This window comes from Cyprinus carpio, chromosome A13 (assembly GCF_018340385.1).
Source record: "Cyprinus carpio isolate SPL01 chromosome A13, ASM1834038v1, whole genome shotgun sequence".
NCBI classification, from domain to species: Eukaryota; Metazoa; Chordata; class Actinopteri; order Cypriniformes; family Cyprinidae; genus Cyprinus; species Cyprinus carpio.
In genome coordinates, this window is record NC_056584.1 from 10,805,214 (window position 1) to 10,822,154 (window position 16,941).

General features: G+C 35.6%; 2 protein-coding genes across 2 annotated transcripts; one reads left to right on the plus strand and one right to left on the minus strand.

The window, feature by feature from the left end:
- The first annotated feature begins 3,520 nt into the window (after positions 1-3,520).
- Positions 3,521-13,007, plus strand: LOC109101324 (glutamyl aminopeptidase). The gene is made up of 20 exons (XM_042768750.1): positions 3,521-4,718; positions 6,051-6,192; positions 6,426-6,557; positions 6,680-6,800; positions 7,070-7,224; positions 7,890-8,003; positions 8,103-8,237; positions 8,330-8,394; positions 8,501-8,567; positions 9,047-9,207; positions 9,771-9,850; positions 9,982-10,118; positions 10,578-10,633; positions 10,806-10,956; positions 11,159-11,232; positions 11,480-11,584; positions 11,667-11,840; positions 12,347-12,487; positions 12,584-12,665; positions 12,783-13,007. The coding sequence occupies exons 1-20, from the start codon at positions 4,099-4,101 to the stop codon at positions 12,927-12,929; spliced, it is 2,859 nt and encodes a 952-aa protein (XP_042624684.1). The 5' UTR covers positions 3,521-4,098; the 3' UTR covers positions 12,930-13,007.
- A 273-nt stretch (positions 13,008-13,280) lies between these two features.
- On the minus strand, positions 13,281-16,161 carry LOC109101126 (visual pigment-like receptor peropsin). Its single transcript, XM_042768749.1, has 6 exons — positions 15,859-16,161; positions 15,227-15,326; positions 14,933-15,086; positions 14,633-14,801; positions 13,894-14,072; positions 13,281-13,804 (listed from the first exon to the last, which is right to left on the minus strand). The coding sequence occupies exons 1-6, from the start codon at positions 16,009-16,011 to the stop codon at positions 13,699-13,701; spliced, it is 861 nt and encodes a 286-aa protein (XP_042624683.1). The 5' UTR covers positions 16,012-16,161; the 3' UTR covers positions 13,281-13,698.
- Between the last annotated feature and the right edge of the window lie 780 nt (positions 16,162-16,941).

Sequence of the window (16,941 nt, forward strand, 5' to 3'; positions counted from 1 at the left end):
TATCTAATATAGTGTTGCCATGGCAACATATCAAACTGGAATATTTTTCTGTATAATATATTCTGATTTTGAGGCAGATAACATGCTTAGAATTTCATGAAACTCAGAACACATATCAGTATTAATGATAGCTAGACACTGGCAAAAGGTCATAAAAGGGGCGTGGAGGAGGCACTCTATAGCGCCACCTTTTGTCAAAAGTGGGGGGCTTAGTTTTAGCTACAGACACCAAACTCGGTACATATATAGATCTTATTAAGACGGACAACTTTCTAATTTACAGTCATTAGCTACGACCAACAGGAAGTCGGCTATTTTGATTTGAATATGTATTTTTTGCTCTGTGTGAGGAATGTATGTGTGTGCTGAGACTTTCATTGTCTGAGAGAAATTGCGCCTCTACAGGAGCAATTCCCGGGACTGAGAGGGAGGAGTCTCGCTTAGTTTTACTTTTAAAATCGGTTAAAAATACTAATAAATAAATACATTTAATTCACACTGACAAGCTAAACCAACATATCTTATTATTAGCGGGTCAGGGCTCATTAATAATTGATGTATGGCCAGAGAACAGAGAGACAGACGAGAGATAAATCACCGCTCCGAACAGCGCGTGCTATCTCAAAGAGCTCACAACAAACGAGTTTATTCTTGTTTAAGACCTTTTAAAAATAAAATATTACAGCGATTGCACACAATCCGCCAATTAGAACACACCAAGAGCTAAATTCAGATGTTTGTGAGTGTTAAAATAAAATATTTGCTGCAGCCTGTCTGACAGCGCGAGACTTCTGAACACTTGAAGGGAAAAAAAGCCTACGTACAGAAACTACAGCCTTTTACATTAAAACACAGCGGCGAATTAACAAAAAACAATTAGAAGAACATATTATAGAGATAAAAATGAGTGTTTATGAGTGCTTGTGAGATTTTCTTTGTCTAAGGGCTGAACATCACATCGATTGCTCTGCGCTCCAGAACACGGTGATGGTTTTTCGGCGAGAACGGACAAATAAACACGTTTCATTCACACTGACAAGCTGAACCAACATATGTTATTATTACCGCGTCAGATCTCATTAATAATTGATGTCTGGCCAGAACAGTGAGAAAGAGCAGAGAGAAATCACCGCTGCATCAGCGCGTGCAGTCTCACGGGCTCACAATAAAAGCATTTTTATAGTTTTAATTGCTTTTTAAAACAAAATATTACCGTGAATGCACACAATCCACCCATTAGAACACAGCAAGAGCTGAATTCAGGTGTTTTTGAGCTGTTTAATTGTGAAAAGAAATATTTGACAGCGCGAGACAGTCTAAGGGATGAATAACATCGATCTCTCGAGCGCCAAAGGACGCTGATTCTGGCTTTTCGTCGCAAGAACGAACAAATCGCTTACAAGACTTATTTCAAAATACAGAATAGCTTGGCGAATATAAACGAAAACAGCCACGTGGAATGTTTTGGAGTTTAAGTGGATCAGGATACTGTATTTGAATATTAAAGTGACTGCATTTACCAGCTGCTTTCTGTCTTCAATTTTAATCTATAAAAAACAGAAAATCATTCGTTTTGGCTGGTTTTTTTTTTTTTTTTTTTTTTTTTTTTTTTTTTTTGTATGTGTGTATGTATTCATGTATTTATTATTATTATTATTATTATTATTTTGCTCTAACAAGAATTAATCTATATTTAACTAAATCGATGACATGTTATTTTACATTTGATTTGTCCATTTCTGCATCCAAACACCCTATAAACTTAAAACATGCACTATAAACTATTGTTAGCAATTTCTTTTATCGTCCAATTTAACTGGTGTACACACCTTTATTTTCATAATAAATTTGTTTTTAGATTATAGACAGTTACAGTGGTCTGTAATAAATATTAACAGGTTTTGTTCAAGCTGCTTAAAATGTTTGAAGTAGGCTAATTTTTTTAAATGTAAATCCTAAAAAAAAATAAAAAATAAAAAATAAAACAAACAAAACAAAAAAAAAATTTGCAACTCACATAGTAATCATTCAACACTGCTTAAAAATGTTAATTTAATGTTTAAGTATTGATTAAGACACATAATCAGTAAATTAGATTTTTAATGGTGGGTATATTATCAGTCAGTAAACTAATCATTAAATATTTATAATCATTCAAAAAATATTGGCCCCTTTTATAATGTTGTTCAAAAATGAAGGCCACAATGCTAATGTTATCCCCACTCGATGGCGCCACAGGATAGCAAATACTTCAAGAATCTGTTCAAAGACTTGAAAATGTTTCATTTATGTGCATAAATAAAAAATGCATAAACATTCATTTTTCATAAACTTTAATAAAGCCCGATATAGTAATTATGCAAAAGCTATCATCTCCTAAATACCATTACTTTGTTATTTTAATTGTATTGACAACATATTTCTCAAGTTATCACACATTACTGAAAAAGTGTAGAAGGGACACTATATTAGTTATATATTTTCATATTGTGCATATAATAGTACTCACATAAGGACTCATAATTTACTTGAAAAGAGACACGTTCATTGTGTAACTGCATCATCTACACAAACCAATATTCTTGGACCCCTAATAATCACCTTGACTTAAACCACATTGTTTCAGTTACCTTCTGTGTCTTAGGCCACAACGCTTCAGTGACAGGAATGTGAAATAGCAACATGCAGGGGAAAAAATAAAAGGCATGACTTTATTTGCATCCAGCTACTCTATTACAGATGTTCCACAGCCAAGACTTTTATTTGAATAGAAAATAGCAAGGGTTCGAATAGTTTATTAATCATTTAATTTCACTTTCTTAATGAATATTGTTCTGTGAATGTGTTTTCAAAAGTATTGATGCTTCGGATTAACCCGTTATTGCCGTATCCCTTAAAACCTGAGTGCCAGAGGGTTTACTGTAAATGCATGTGCCCGCTGGGCACAGTTTTAACCTGATGCCACCGGGGTGGCGTTTGCGCTGATGGCTTGAGCCCGCCATCGCTGCGTTGCAGCTATATTTTAATAAATGTCAACTTTAATAAAATATGATCGTGTGTTAAGCAGCGTTTAGGTTGTGGGTTTGATTCCCAGGTAACATGTTAGGTAAAAAAAAAAAAATGTTAGCCTGAATGCACTGTAAGTTGCTTTGAATAAAAGCGTCTGCTAAATGTAAATGTAGATAACAACTGACACATTGAATTAAACACAGATTTTTCCAGAAATACTAAAATAGTATTTTCCTACATACTCCAATAATCTTTCTTTTATTTAAATAATTTTTACACCGAGTAAAAAGTTTTGGCACCTCTATTCTAATGGATTTACAAACAGTTTCCTTGCTATCTGTGTATGGATGTTTAAAAAATATTAACCTGAGCTTTAAAGACTTTTTTTTTTAATTCAAACATCTATTAAAATCGGCCTTTAATGTCTGACAAAATTGTTCATAATTAACATTTTCAATTCTGGATAAAATTTCTTTAGCCACATTTAAAACAGCTTTGTAACATTCCTGCATTTTCCTCCGTAAGCCCCTTCCTCTCCTCATAATAACTTCTTCCATTTTTACTTTGCTTTCTTATGCCTCCCTCCCCCATGTTTCTCTCTCTGATGCTTGTTTGTGATCATTCCCCTTTGACTGCTGATTACCATATTTTGATTTATGTTTAATTAAAGGGCGGTACAAATTCAGCCCCTGTCCTCTATGTATCACCTCAATCAGCGTGAGATTCAGTGAGTGAGGACTTGCTACACTACAGCTTAAGGATCACGTCCCGGCATAGACATTTTGACAACTGCATGGATGTGACCTTACAGAGCTATTTTTTAGACTGTGGTGAAACTTAACTCCAGCTTTAACCTCTGTGTTTCCCACGGGCTGTCCTGCGTGAGAGTGTGCGGGTCTGCATACTGTATGTCCACACATTTGGGAATCCAGACACAGCTGTTTTCTCTCTTTGGAGGCAAGAGAAAGCGTAAGGATAGAGTGTGTGTGTTTGTGTGTGTGTGGGTTCACCAAGAGAGAGAGTTCTTACTTTCTGAACTTTGAGTGTTTTTACACATCCTGACTCTGTGTCTGCATTTGACGGCTCACCATGGAAAGCCTGGAATTTGAAAAGAAGGAAAAGCGGTACTTTATCCGAGGCAAGCATGCAGCTATCATCTGCACCGTCGTCATCTTGACAGGTGTTGCCGTGGGGCTCGGAATTGGTTTGAGCCAGAAGACCACCTCATCCGAAGAGGAACACAAACCAACACCATTACCTACAATGCCATCAGATGACCGGGGTCCCTGCAAACCATCCAACGACACAAACGGCGGCTGGAACAACTTCCGCTTACCTGACCACATGGTACCCTTCCATTACGATCTGCATCTGGAGCCCGACCTCGACACGGACATCTACACCGGAAGCGTGTCCATCCATCTGACCCTGACGCAGCCCAGTCAGCACCTGTGGCTCCACATCCGAGAGACTTTTGTCACCGCTGTGCCCTCTCTACAGCGCAGCGGCCTGTCCGGCTTGACCTCTGTTCGGGTGAAGGAATGCTTTGAGTACAAGCTGCAGGAGTATGTGGTTGTGGAGGCGGCCGAGCAGCTGGGTGTCACTGGCCCTGACGAGCACTACGTCCTCACTCTACACTTCCAGGGCTGGCTCAACGGCTCTCTGGTTGGTTTCTACAGGACCACGTATCGGGAGAACGGAGTTACCAAGTAAGCGTCAAGACATCTATATTGTAGCAATGCATTTTTGTGGTGTGATTAGTCAGTATTCACAGTTAGAGATGTGAAAATTACTGAGAAATTATATTTGAAAGTATGTGTACTGTCACAATTTACTGATCTATAAAAAACAAACAAACAAAAAAAGCTTCCATGATTTATAGTACACACTACCATTTGATCAGATTTTTAAAATAAGTCTCTTATGCTCGCCAAGGGATTTATTTGATCAAAAATACAGGTAAAAAAAGTAATATTGTGATATATTATTAACTTTAATATATTGTTTTCTATCTTAATATATTTTAAAATGTCATTTATTCCTGTGATGCAAAGCTGAATTTTCAGCAGCCATTACTCCAGTCTTCAGTGTCACATGATACTTCAAAAATATGCATATTTGATGCTCAAGAAACATTTCTTATTATTATCTATGTTTAAAACGTTGTGCTGCTTAATATTTTTTTGGATAATATAAATGTCTTTAATAGTCTTATTCAACATGGATGCATTAAAATTGCTCAAAAGTGAAGTATTTTCTTAACAACAACTAAAGAATCTTACTGACCCCAATTATTATAGCTATCAGTTTTAGTACGCAAGATAAGGAGAAAATGAATAGTTCTAAAGTACTGAGTATTGCCAAGCTGTTCCCTTTTATTTCTCCACATGCAACTGATTCTTGTACAACGTACAACTTTCTCAAACACACTTCTTATGATGTTGTATTTTTGTTGAAATGGGATAGTTGCCATTGATAGGGGTCATTATATATTATCTGATTTGGGAATTGTGTGAAATTTTAACAAATGTGCTGAACTGACATGGACCTTCATTTCCTGGAACAAAGCTGAGAGGTGCCAAGAATGAGAGATCTGCATCTGCTAAAGCTTTTTATTCTTAAAATAACATGGTTTTCAGCTCTGTTACTGCTCTATTCTGTTGTGTTTCAGGTTCAGATCTGAGAAAAACTAACAGCTAAACAAGCGAACAATATTATATATCATTTAATATCATATATGATTAACATACAAGTCTTTATTATCCATGATGAGCTCCAAGAACTATGTTTCAGGTTATGATTATAGATAATGTTTTTTGTTTTTTTTTTTTTTTTGTTTCTTGGGCAATATTTCAGATGCCATCAGAATCAATGTTGTTGCACACACATAGAACTGATAGTGAGTTTAATTTAGTCGTAAACAAACTTGATTAGATGTTAATGAAAATATGGTTGGACTTTCCCCACATGAGGTTACTGAGGTAAACATAAACCACTTGAGTTTTTGAGTAAACCAACTTGAGTTTTATGATCTTTTACAGGAAAATCGCTGCAACAGACCATGAACCCACAGACGCTCGTAAATCTTTTCCATGTTTTGATGAGCCCAACAAAAAGGCCACCTACACGATCTCCATCACCCATGACAGTGCATATGAAGCGCTGTCCAACATGCCTGTGGAGGTACGTTCCCGTACTGCTTGAGCCTTCAAAACAGTTATTGAAGGTTTCAAAGTGTAGCTTTAACTTTTAAACCAAGACCTGAACCATCAATCTGCTTGTAAGTTATGTGTGAGTGTGTGTGGTTTTCCTTATGGTTCTGGTAAATGAGGTCTGGCTGCATTCATATGCTTTCTTTCTGTTCAGTTGATACCGTAGATGTTTACTATAATTCCTCTATACACTCTCTTTTACAGAACATAGAAAAAGTGTCGGACCAAAAGACAAAAACATCCTTTAAAAAATCAGTAAAGATGAGTACCTATCTGGTATGTTTTGCGGTTCACCAGTTCCACTATGTAGAGCGGATCTCGAAAAGAAATATACCTGTAAGCTCTTTTTCCATGTTTGCTCTACTGCATGCAGAATTTGCTGAAATAGTTCCTGTCAGTCAATACACTGAAACCTCTGTGGATTTTCATTATTTATCTCTTTCTCTACCTCCTTACAGTTGCGTATCTTTGCTCAGCCTCTGCAGATCTCAACTGCTGAATATGCTGCAAATGTCACCAGGATTATATTTGATTACTTTGAGGAATATTTTGACATGGAATATTCTTTAGAGAAACTTGGTAAATCAGCAGACACACGTTTCAGTTTTGAACTATTTATCATATTAGATGTATCATCATCACCATCATTAATTATTACTTATTATAAATAAATATATATATTATTTATGCAAATGTAAATAAAATACTAAAATGTTTTTTAATTTTTTGTTTTTTTGAATAAATGTATATTTTATTTTTTGAAATCGCACATTTTGATCTCACACAGTATATATTTGTTATTGTTTTTTTTAATATATTACTTAGGATATATTCTGTCTCTGTTTCAGATAGTATAGCGATCCCAGATTTTGGGACAGGAGCGATGGAGAACTGGGGCTTGATCACTTACAGAGAAACCAACCTGCTGTTCGATGAGAAGGAGTCCTCCTCAGTCAACAAACAGCGAGTGGCCAGTGTCATTGCACATGAGCTTGTTCACCAGGTTACTAACCCTATCACATATCTGATTGGTGAAAGAGGACAAGTTATTACGCAGAGCGAGGACAATCAAGGAATACAGTACATCATCAGTCAGACATCAGAACCAAATTGGCATAACACCCTGTGCTGAGCATGCATCTCATTTTACTGTTTCCTGTTACTGCATTTTCAATCAAAGAGGGTGAATTCATCAGATCCTAAAAATGTTTGTATGATGATGTAACTGAACGGTAGAAAATCATGATGTAATTGGATAATTTGTAACTTCTTTCCTTGTGAAGACATTCACTCAAAGAAAAGTATTTTTTTTTTCAGCTTTCATCATGTTGACCGCTAATGCTTTGGTTACATACAGTGTCTATATATATATATATATAAAAGTATTTTTTTTTTCATAATCTATATATATATATCTATATATATATATATATTATTACATACAGTGTCTATATATATATATATATATTAAATTCTTGAAATATAACTTTGACTTTGCAACAAATGTCTGACAAAATGTCTTTGTAAGATATTTTTTTTTTTTACAAAATATACAAATGTATTTAACTCAGAATGAACACATTTTATAAAAGGCCCTGTTTGTTGTGATTGATGATGATGTGTTTTTTGTGTTCTGTTGTTGGAGGTGTTTTTTTTTTTTTTTTTCAGTGGTTTGGAAATATTGTGACTATGGACTGGTGGGACAACCTGTGGCTGAACGAGGGCTTTGCCAGCTTTTTTGAGTATGTGGGAGTGGAACAAGCTGAGTTAGACTGGGGAATGGTGAGCACATGCCTGAATCATTCAAATTTATTCTTAAATGAAACCATTCAGTTGAGGCTGGATGTCATGTTTATGCCAATTCATTTTGTGTGTTTTCAGCGGGACATCATACTTATCAATGATGTATTTCCTGTCATGGCTGATGATGCTCTTCTCTCTTCCCATCCTATTATCATGGATGTGTCCAGCCCTGCTGAGATCACATTTGTGTTTGATGCAATCTCATATAACAAGGTAAGGTTAAGCCAGTGATGCTTAACCTAGTGTTGTTAATCTATCAACACTACTGGCTTTGAATTGGTAACTGTGATGTCATTCTGTTGTAGGGTGCTTCTATTTTACGAATGCTGGAGGACTTGCTTGGCCGTGACACATTTAGAGATGGATGTCGAGTAGGGCGACTTGCTTTTCACATATATTTTCGAATAACTCCGCAGTTACTATATTTTGAATATGTGATGATTTAATATTATTAAACTATTTGTTTTTTTAAAAATGAGATATTTTTTAAGCTACCCATTCCAGAATGCAAAGACGTCAGACTTCTGGAAAGCCTTGGCTGATGTAAATATCTTTTATTGATCATACGTTGCCATTTGTATGTTTTGCCCAGTTATTTGTTCAGTAATGTATTAACTATTACTATCAATATTTTAATTATTAAAGCTGAATTTTCAGCAGCCATTACTGCAGTCTTCAGTGTCACATGATCCTTCAGAAATCATTCTGATATGCTGATTTGGTTCTCAGTTATTATCAGTTTATTATTGATGCTCAGTTATTATTAATGGTTCTTATTATTATCAATGTTGAAAACAATTTTTGCTCTGTAATATTTTGTGGAAACCATGAGACATAATCATATTCACCCCAAACTTTTAAACAGTAATGTATCACGGTTTTCAAAACTATTTAACAATATTTCTCTTTTTTAACTGTAATGTAATCCAATAAATATAGCATTTGTAAGCACAGGAGTCTTAAAAAAAAAACGTAATTATTCTAAAATTTGACTGGTAATATATCTCTCTCCTTGGTCATAGGAGAGTGGGTTGCCTGTGGCAGACATTATGGACACATGGACCAAGCAGATGGGTTATCCTGTGCTGACACTGACCAACACAGACACTGAAGCTAGACTCACCCAGACCAGGTTTCTCCTGGATCCTAATGCTGATCCCAGCCAGCCCACCACTCCCCTGGGGTGAGCATGATTGTGCATGCCTCTCTACACCAAAATAAAATTATCAATGGAATCAAACACTCCAATTCAGTAAAATTACCATGAACCAAACAGGCTCAACATTTTGCAAAAATAATTAACATGACATGCACAGATGCATATATTGTGCCAAATACTGTATTAGTCATACTGCCAAGTGACAGAATTTGCACCAAAATACTGTTTAATCAAATGCACAACATTTGATGTCAAGAACAAAACATATGGAAAGTGCTTTTGTACTCCTTTTTAAAAGTATAGCCCATTTATTCTGCTTTCTGAATTCTTCACAATTATTTGGTTGATTTATCCTTACTGTCTGCAATCAGAACAGATCTTTGACCCATCTATCGGTCACTGTTCTAAAGTATCCTCTATCTGCCCCCCACTAAGCTCTACAACATGATCACAAATAATAATTCCCCTGATTATTCTTCACGGGAAGGAACACAGTGAACTGAATGATATGGTCAACTTTAATGAACTGAAATCTCAACTATGATGTTTCTTTAGTTGACTCAGATGTTTTAACTCTTGTCCCATAGCTACAAATGGACCATTCCTGTGAAATGGAGCACAGTCGACTATAAAAACGCCTCTTTCCTATTTGACAAGGGAACAATAGGTGAACAAGATCATATGCTCAGACCCTTTTTTTTGTGTGTGTGTGTGTGTGGGGGGTCATTGAGGAATAGATTGTTTTTTAACTGAGGTATTCTGCTGTGTAATATCTGTCATTGGCCTGTGTTAAATCAGAGGCAGTTATTGCTGGATACTCCCCTGCTACCGATGGTCTCATCAAAGTCAACAAAGACCACATGGGCTTTTACAGAGTAAATCACTATGACCATGTGTGGAGCGCTATTGCCGAGCAACTTTCTGTAAATCATCAGGTATAATTTTTATATTAATTTCTCTGTCAGAACTAACTAACAGAACAGTATAGAAAAGCAAGATCTTCATTACAATGATAATATACATTATAGATCTTATTGCATTCCTACTGACGAATAAATTAAATATATGCACACGAAATATTAATTTAAGATTACATCTAAATTATTTTATAATCTTACCTGTATGCAAATGTTTTATATTATGTCCTGTTTATTTCTTCCGTTGAAATCGCTGTTGAATTGTTGAATTGCCTTCTAATAAAATTAAAAAAAAATACTCCAGTACAACTTAAAAAACAATCGGCCTTGCAACAAGACGAACACATTATTTTACTACAATTAATAATTGAGACGCTAGATGTTCTAGTGGCTTTGGTAATATCCAGATTGACCAATCAGGATCAAGTATTGCAGAGAGCCGTGTAATAAAATATAATATCCTACATAATCTTTTAGGTGTATGATGCAACTGACCGAAGCAGCTTCATTGATGATGTGTTTTCATTAGGACGGTGAGTGAGTACAAATATATTCCAGCTGCAGGAAGCTTATGCTTTCAATCTTGACTTGATAGCAGGCAAAAAAGTAAATTTGAACAGATTTTTCATAGCACAGATTTTTATGGTTAGTGGAGGTCATAAAGAAAGGAAGTTGACGTCATTGCCTTTTGTTTTGCATTAACAGGGCAGATATTGTCAATTATGGACATGCCTTCAACTTAACAAGATATCTGGTCAATGAAACAGAGTATATTGTGTGGGACAGAGTATCTACTTCTATCTCCTATGTGAGAGATATGTTGGCTGATGATCCGGTGCTCTACCCCAAATTCCAGGTTGGATCCCAAAGTATTCCATACCTTCTCAATGCATGAAAACCATCCATTTTATGAAAAATCATGTCACATTTTTCAAATGTAATCTTATTCCCAGTGTGAGATTTATAGCTGATATTCTTTATGTAAATATAAGCAAGACATTCCTATTTTATATTTTCTGTTTTTCATATGTTCTGTTTCAAATCATGCCTCTGTTTAGAAACTCTTTCGTAAACATGTGCAGAAGATATCCAGAGAGCTTGGGTGGAATGATGACGGGACGCAAACACAGCGGTGAGAATTGTTTTTTTGGCAGAACTAAGTAAAAAAAGCTCCCCTATAGCAGGTCAAGGACACATTGTGTCAACACATTTGTTGTGTCCAAAATCTGAGACCACTAGTAAAAAAATTGTATTTTGGATTCTCTATTAATTTAATAATAATAAAAAAAATCTAACAATTTGATAGAAAAGTTGAATGAAAAACTTGAATATTGTAGTATTGTTATTATTAATTTTATGTTTTGTTTTGTCCTGTATAGGCTGCTGAGAGAGACAGTTTTGGGCATTGCATGTCAGATGGGTGACCAGGAAGCTCTCAGCCAAACCTCTGAGATTTTCAATAAATGGATCGATGGAACAATTAGGTAATCACATTCATATATAAATACCTTCAGTGATACAATTAGAGTGTGTATAAAAGAGGCTCTTTTTCTCATTGGGGAGCAGCAGTGTGGATGTCAATTTACGATTGCTAGTGTACCGATATGGAATGAATAACTCAAGATCAGTCCAGAGCTGGGAAATCATGTTCCAGAAGTATCTCTCTGCCACTCTTGCCCAGGAGAAAGACAAACTGCTCTACGGCCTGGCTTCAGTAGAAGATATCACTCTCCTTAATAGGTAAACTTTCTCTTACCCTTACCAGGGCAGTGTTGTCAACATGAAATGGCAGTTCACCCTATCTATTTTCTAAAAACATCTTATAGATCTTTAATGTGAGTGATTCATCCATGAATATCCTTCATTTTGAAAAAAAACTTTTGACTGTAATGTTTAATCAAAATGTCATAATTCTTGCAGTGAAAACAACAGACTTATCTTTTGGTGACATTTGCCATACTTCTCCAATCATTTAGTCCAATTAGCCTTCATCCATCCACAATCAATGGCAAGCTCAGATTCTTAAAATCCAATCAACAACATGGATAGAACCAAGTTTCCAAATCTTTTTTTCCCCTCTTTTGATAATTCTTGGATATACATCACAATACAGAAGAAAAGATCGGTCTATAGATTCTGATGCTGCTTCAGATGCTCTCACTAACAAGAACATTTGACTAACTCATAGTCTTATTGCAAATGTTAATTTTCATTTCTGCTCCTCATTTGTCTTTCTTTTGGAACAGGTTGCTTGAAGCTGCTAAAAATGAAAGCATTGTGAGGAGTCAAGATGTTTTTACTTTAGTGCAATATGTATCAAGAAACCCATATGGCAAAACCATGGCCTGGGACTGGATGACACTCAACTGGGATTACTTAGTGAGCAGGTTAGTTCATCTAACAGTTGAAAGGAATAAGTTGAAAGAAAATCAGCCTTCCCTTTGAGAATAACAATGTTATCTATGATCTCATGTCTGTTTTAGATATACTATTAATGACAGAAACTTGGGCCGCCTGCCCTCCAAAATTACAAGTATATACAACACTGATCTGCAGCTGTGGAAGGTGAGACATAAAGGCTGTGTTCGGAATGGAATGCTAGCTTACTACTTACTGAAGTTTGTAATTTACTTTTGTTTTAAATATCTTAAATTATGGTTTAATATTTTGGTCTCTTTGTAGATGGAGCACTTTTTTGCACTGAACCCAAATGCAGGAGCAGGTGAGATGCCCAGGAAGCAGGCACTAGAGACTGTGAAGAACAATATCGAATGGAGGAAACGGAACCTGGATGAGATCCGGGACTGGCTGAAGAATAATGTGCCCTAATGCTGTAAGGGTCCAGCATCAGAACAATTTTTCCACCTCCCACTAAATTTGCTTTCACAAGTCAATGAATTGCTCAGGGCAGCTTGAAAATGGATCTTTATAAGAGCCACAATTAAAAACACTCTCATTACAAAATAGTCTTGGATTCTGTTGGCATGACATTTAAATTAACAAATATTCTTATTTATAGGATATTATAGGATATTTTAGGCACTGTACATTCTTTATTTAATGCGTACATTATACATTATATTATATTTGTAAAATGTGTAAATGTGTAAATGTGAAATAAATGTCATAAAAAATGCTTACATTGTTCACACGTGTTATGACACATTTTTCAGGTACTTCAATAAAGGGATGTTCTCAAAATATATGCAACAAGGCAGATCTTTCTGCATGAGTTTGTTGTTTGTTGCCCAGTGTATGATTCCCAGTTTTTTTGTGTAACCATTTACAAAGTCAGCAAGTGTATAGTGCCTAGTTTTTTATACATACAGTATCAGGAACAGCAATTTCACAGGATTTGCAGTAGGCAGATAATAGTATAACAAGCATCAGACTAAATACTATCAAACTAGACACTGAATAGCAAGGTCAAAGGAAGTTAATGTCAGTTGCACGAAGGACATTCATTGTATAAGGACACTTTGCATTTGTATGAAACTTCAGTGTAATTGTGCCCTATTGGTGTTAAAACAGTGGAGCAGTCAGAAAGCGTCCAGCGCTGATGTTTTATGAATTTTTAAATATCTGATTGTCTCTTCATTTAGGGGTTGAGTGGTGTAGATGATGCCGTCATTGGAAGCTGGTTGCTAATAGTCATTCTCTGTCGTGTTTGACATCGTAACATACCCATGATGGCTCTCCTGAACCTGCAGTCAACAAATAAAACTTAGTAGTAAAAAAAAGACAAAGAAAGAAAGTGACATATTACAACAAAGATGTTACACAGAAGCCTTACTTCTTGTTGGCAATGACATAGATGCAAGGATTGTAAAAGGTGGAGGACTTAGCAAAGAGTGGGGCAATTATGGCCATTGGGGCTGGAATCTTTTTGGGGTCTCCAAATGATGCCCACAAGCACACAATCGAATATGGAGACCAGGCAACCAGGAACATCACTATCATTAAAACAGACATCTGTAAAAATAAAGGAGCATTCAGGTCAAACTGAACTAGAGAGCAGAATTGAGTTTGGAGTGAAGTAGAGAGGTAAAATCTATATTATTATTATTTTATTTATTGCTAAACACTAAAATACTATTATTTTATTTATTAATATTTTAATGAAGTTTTTTAATGATATTTTCAGTTTTTTATTTTTTTTTTGTTTTTTATTTATTTTTTTTTTTTAATTTGTACTTATATCCAATCTAATTTTAGTACTTCAATTTTAAATTTATTTACAAAGCAACGTTTCTAATTTATTTTGTTGATTTTCTTTCCTTTTTAATTAAATTTTTAAGTGTAAGTTTATATTTTTCATGTAATATTTACATTTTATTTTATTTCAGCTTTATTACAATTACCTGCATGGGTCATATTTCTCCAAAATGAAAGAAAAAAAGAAAAAGAAAGAAAGAGAGAAAGAAAGAAAGAAAGAAAGAAAGAAAGAAAGAAAGAAAGAAAGAAAAAGAAAGAAAGAAAGAAGATGAAAAGGAATAAATTAAATAAAATGTTATAAATACTGCTGGTACTACCTTGGTAACGTCCATCTGATCTGACCAATCCATGTTGATGCTCTCTAGGCAGTTACTGGCTTTGTACCTCTTCACAGTAACGGAGACGTTGTAGTAGCAGTAGAACATGACCGCCAGAGGAATGATGAAGTTGACAGTGATCACAGTCATTGTGTAGGACACAAAAGATCTGAAATCAAACAGGATTAGTCCCACTCAAAATTTTTATATTCACAATCTCTGAAGGAAAGATTTACAGAGTGGTAAAACTAATAAAAGAGTGGTAAACTAATAAGGCCTGTAATATCAATCTTGACTCACGTGTCATTGTTCCTCCAGTTGATGGTGCAGGTGGCTCCTGTGGGGTCAGGAGCATATCCTGCCCAACCAGCGATGGGCATAGATGCCCAAAACACAGCATTCAGCCAAGCAGCCGCAATTAGAAGTGAGTATGACACTGTTGTCAGCTTCTGTCCTGTAACAAACACATATCAGTAGATTTGCAAATGCACTTGGCCCCTGCCTTTGAGTAAGGAATAAAACACAATGACGTTAACCTTCCGCTAAGACAATGACAGTCCTTATTTCATTCAGGTTATATGGATAGAATCATACCTATGTCAGGTCGACTTATGGTAAGATATCGGTCAATGGCAACCACAGTGAGCAGTCCAATACTGGCCATACCAAAGAATATATTCAGGGCAGCATAGATCTATAAAAGAGGCAACAAGTTCTTCTGTTGTTTACATGAAAGAAAGTAGCCAAAATTGTAATAAAATAAGCAAAAATATTTTTTCTGTTGTTTAGATTATATTAAGTAGCCAAAATTGTAATAAAATAAGCAAAAATGACAAAATTGCAATTTGAATGAAATTGAGTTCAGTTTGAAAAAATTAATTTAGTGTTTTTCCGCCAAAACTTAAATCATTTATAATATTTGTTTAAAATAATACTCTATACTTCCTCAAAAAGATACTTATATAAACTATACCAGATAACATTTTAGAGCAAATATTACATTTATACTTTTATTGGAATAGCTAAAAGACAAACAAACAAAAAATGAGTACAAAAAATAAGGCGTGCTTTATATATTTTTTTTTAATTTATATATTTTTTTTTAAATTACAAATAAAATTCTTTGGACAATCTTACTCATCATCGACCCCCTAAAAATGCTCTTTAGCTATATATGATTATATTCAGAATGACTTGTGTTTGCTAAGGTGTTGGTTTGTGCACACCTGGCAGCCTGTGTTACCAAATTTCCAGCTCCCGTGCAGGTCTGAGGCTGCTGACATGGGGTAACCAATACCGGCTACGCCAATGTCAGTGACAGCCAGATTGATAATGATAGCATTCGTGGCTGTACGCAGCTCTCTGAACTTCACAAACATCAGCAGCACCACAATGTTACTAGACAGACTGACCACTCCTGCCACCAGAGAGAAAGACACAGACAGGGAGAACAGGAGGTTAAGACATCAGACGTTGTCTCACACATATTTGACATCCATTCAAAACATTTCCAGTTTTTTAGTTTTCCATTTTACACACACACACCCCTGCTGGTTACCTCACACACTTGGCTGAATCTCTAAATGTCAGTTTCAAGGAATGCTTAAAAACATGTGCTGAATCTAATCCTAGGCCTCAAAGGTAAGACATCTGCCTAACTGAACTTTTACTTAATCAGAAGATGCCAACTCAAAAACTTGAGAATTACTAAAATAGTTAAAGTGACAGTACATTTATAGCTGACTGGTAACATCAAATACACCAAGTACACACACACAATCTGCTCTTTACCTGCGGTTATGAGGTATGCAGCGACAATACTGTGTTCTGTTTGTGTGAAGGCGCTGTTTTCACCGTATACCTTCTCATAAGTATCTTTGAGGAATCATTCTGGAATCTATTTGTCATATATTTTTAAATATTAATAATCATATATATACCACTCAGGCTAACATTCACATCTGTTCAAACAAAATCATGCGGCTTGAAAGAATTTGAAGTCCAGACTCCCCCTCTCCTACCTAGAAGCAGATCATGAAACTGTGTGTGTGTGTGTGTGTGTGTGTGTGTGTGTGTGTGTGTGTGTGTGTGTGTGTGTGTGTGTGCGCGCTTAGGAGATGTAGAAGGTTATGGGGTGATTGTGGGAATGAAGGGCTGGAAAAGCATTGGTCTGGATTACAGTATGTTCTCAAATTATATTTTCTGCTTGGTTTGCGAGGACTGAAGAAACCGTTGTTTCTGTACTAATCCCCACATGAAAGCTTCTCATTCCATGCAACAGAAAAGCTTTCTTGGAATGTGGAGTAGGC

Coding starts and splice junctions, on each gene's coding strand:
- LOC109101324 (XM_042768750.1), top strand. CDS start 4,099: ATGGAAAGCCTGGAATTTGAAAAGAAGGAAAAGCGGTACTTTATCCGA. Junction 7,225..7,889: donor CACATGAGCTTGTTCACCAG/GTTACTAACCCT, acceptor TTTTTTTTTCAG/TGGTTTGGAAATATTGTGAC. Junction 11,233..11,479: donor GACGGGACGCAAACACAGCG/GTGAGAATTGTT, acceptor TGTCCTGTATAG/GCTGCTGAGAGAGACAGTTT.
- LOC109101126 (XM_042768749.1), bottom strand. CDS start 16,011: ATGTTTGTGAAGTTCAGAGAGCTGCGTACAGCCACGAATGCTATCATT. Junction 15,087..15,226: donor CATAAGTCGACCTGACATAG/GTATGATTCTAT, acceptor TGTTTGTTACAG/GACAGAAGCTGACAACAGTG. Junction 14,802..14,932: donor AACTGGAGGAACAATGACAC/GTGAGTCAAGAT, acceptor GTTTGATTTCAG/ATCTTTTGTGTCCTACACAA.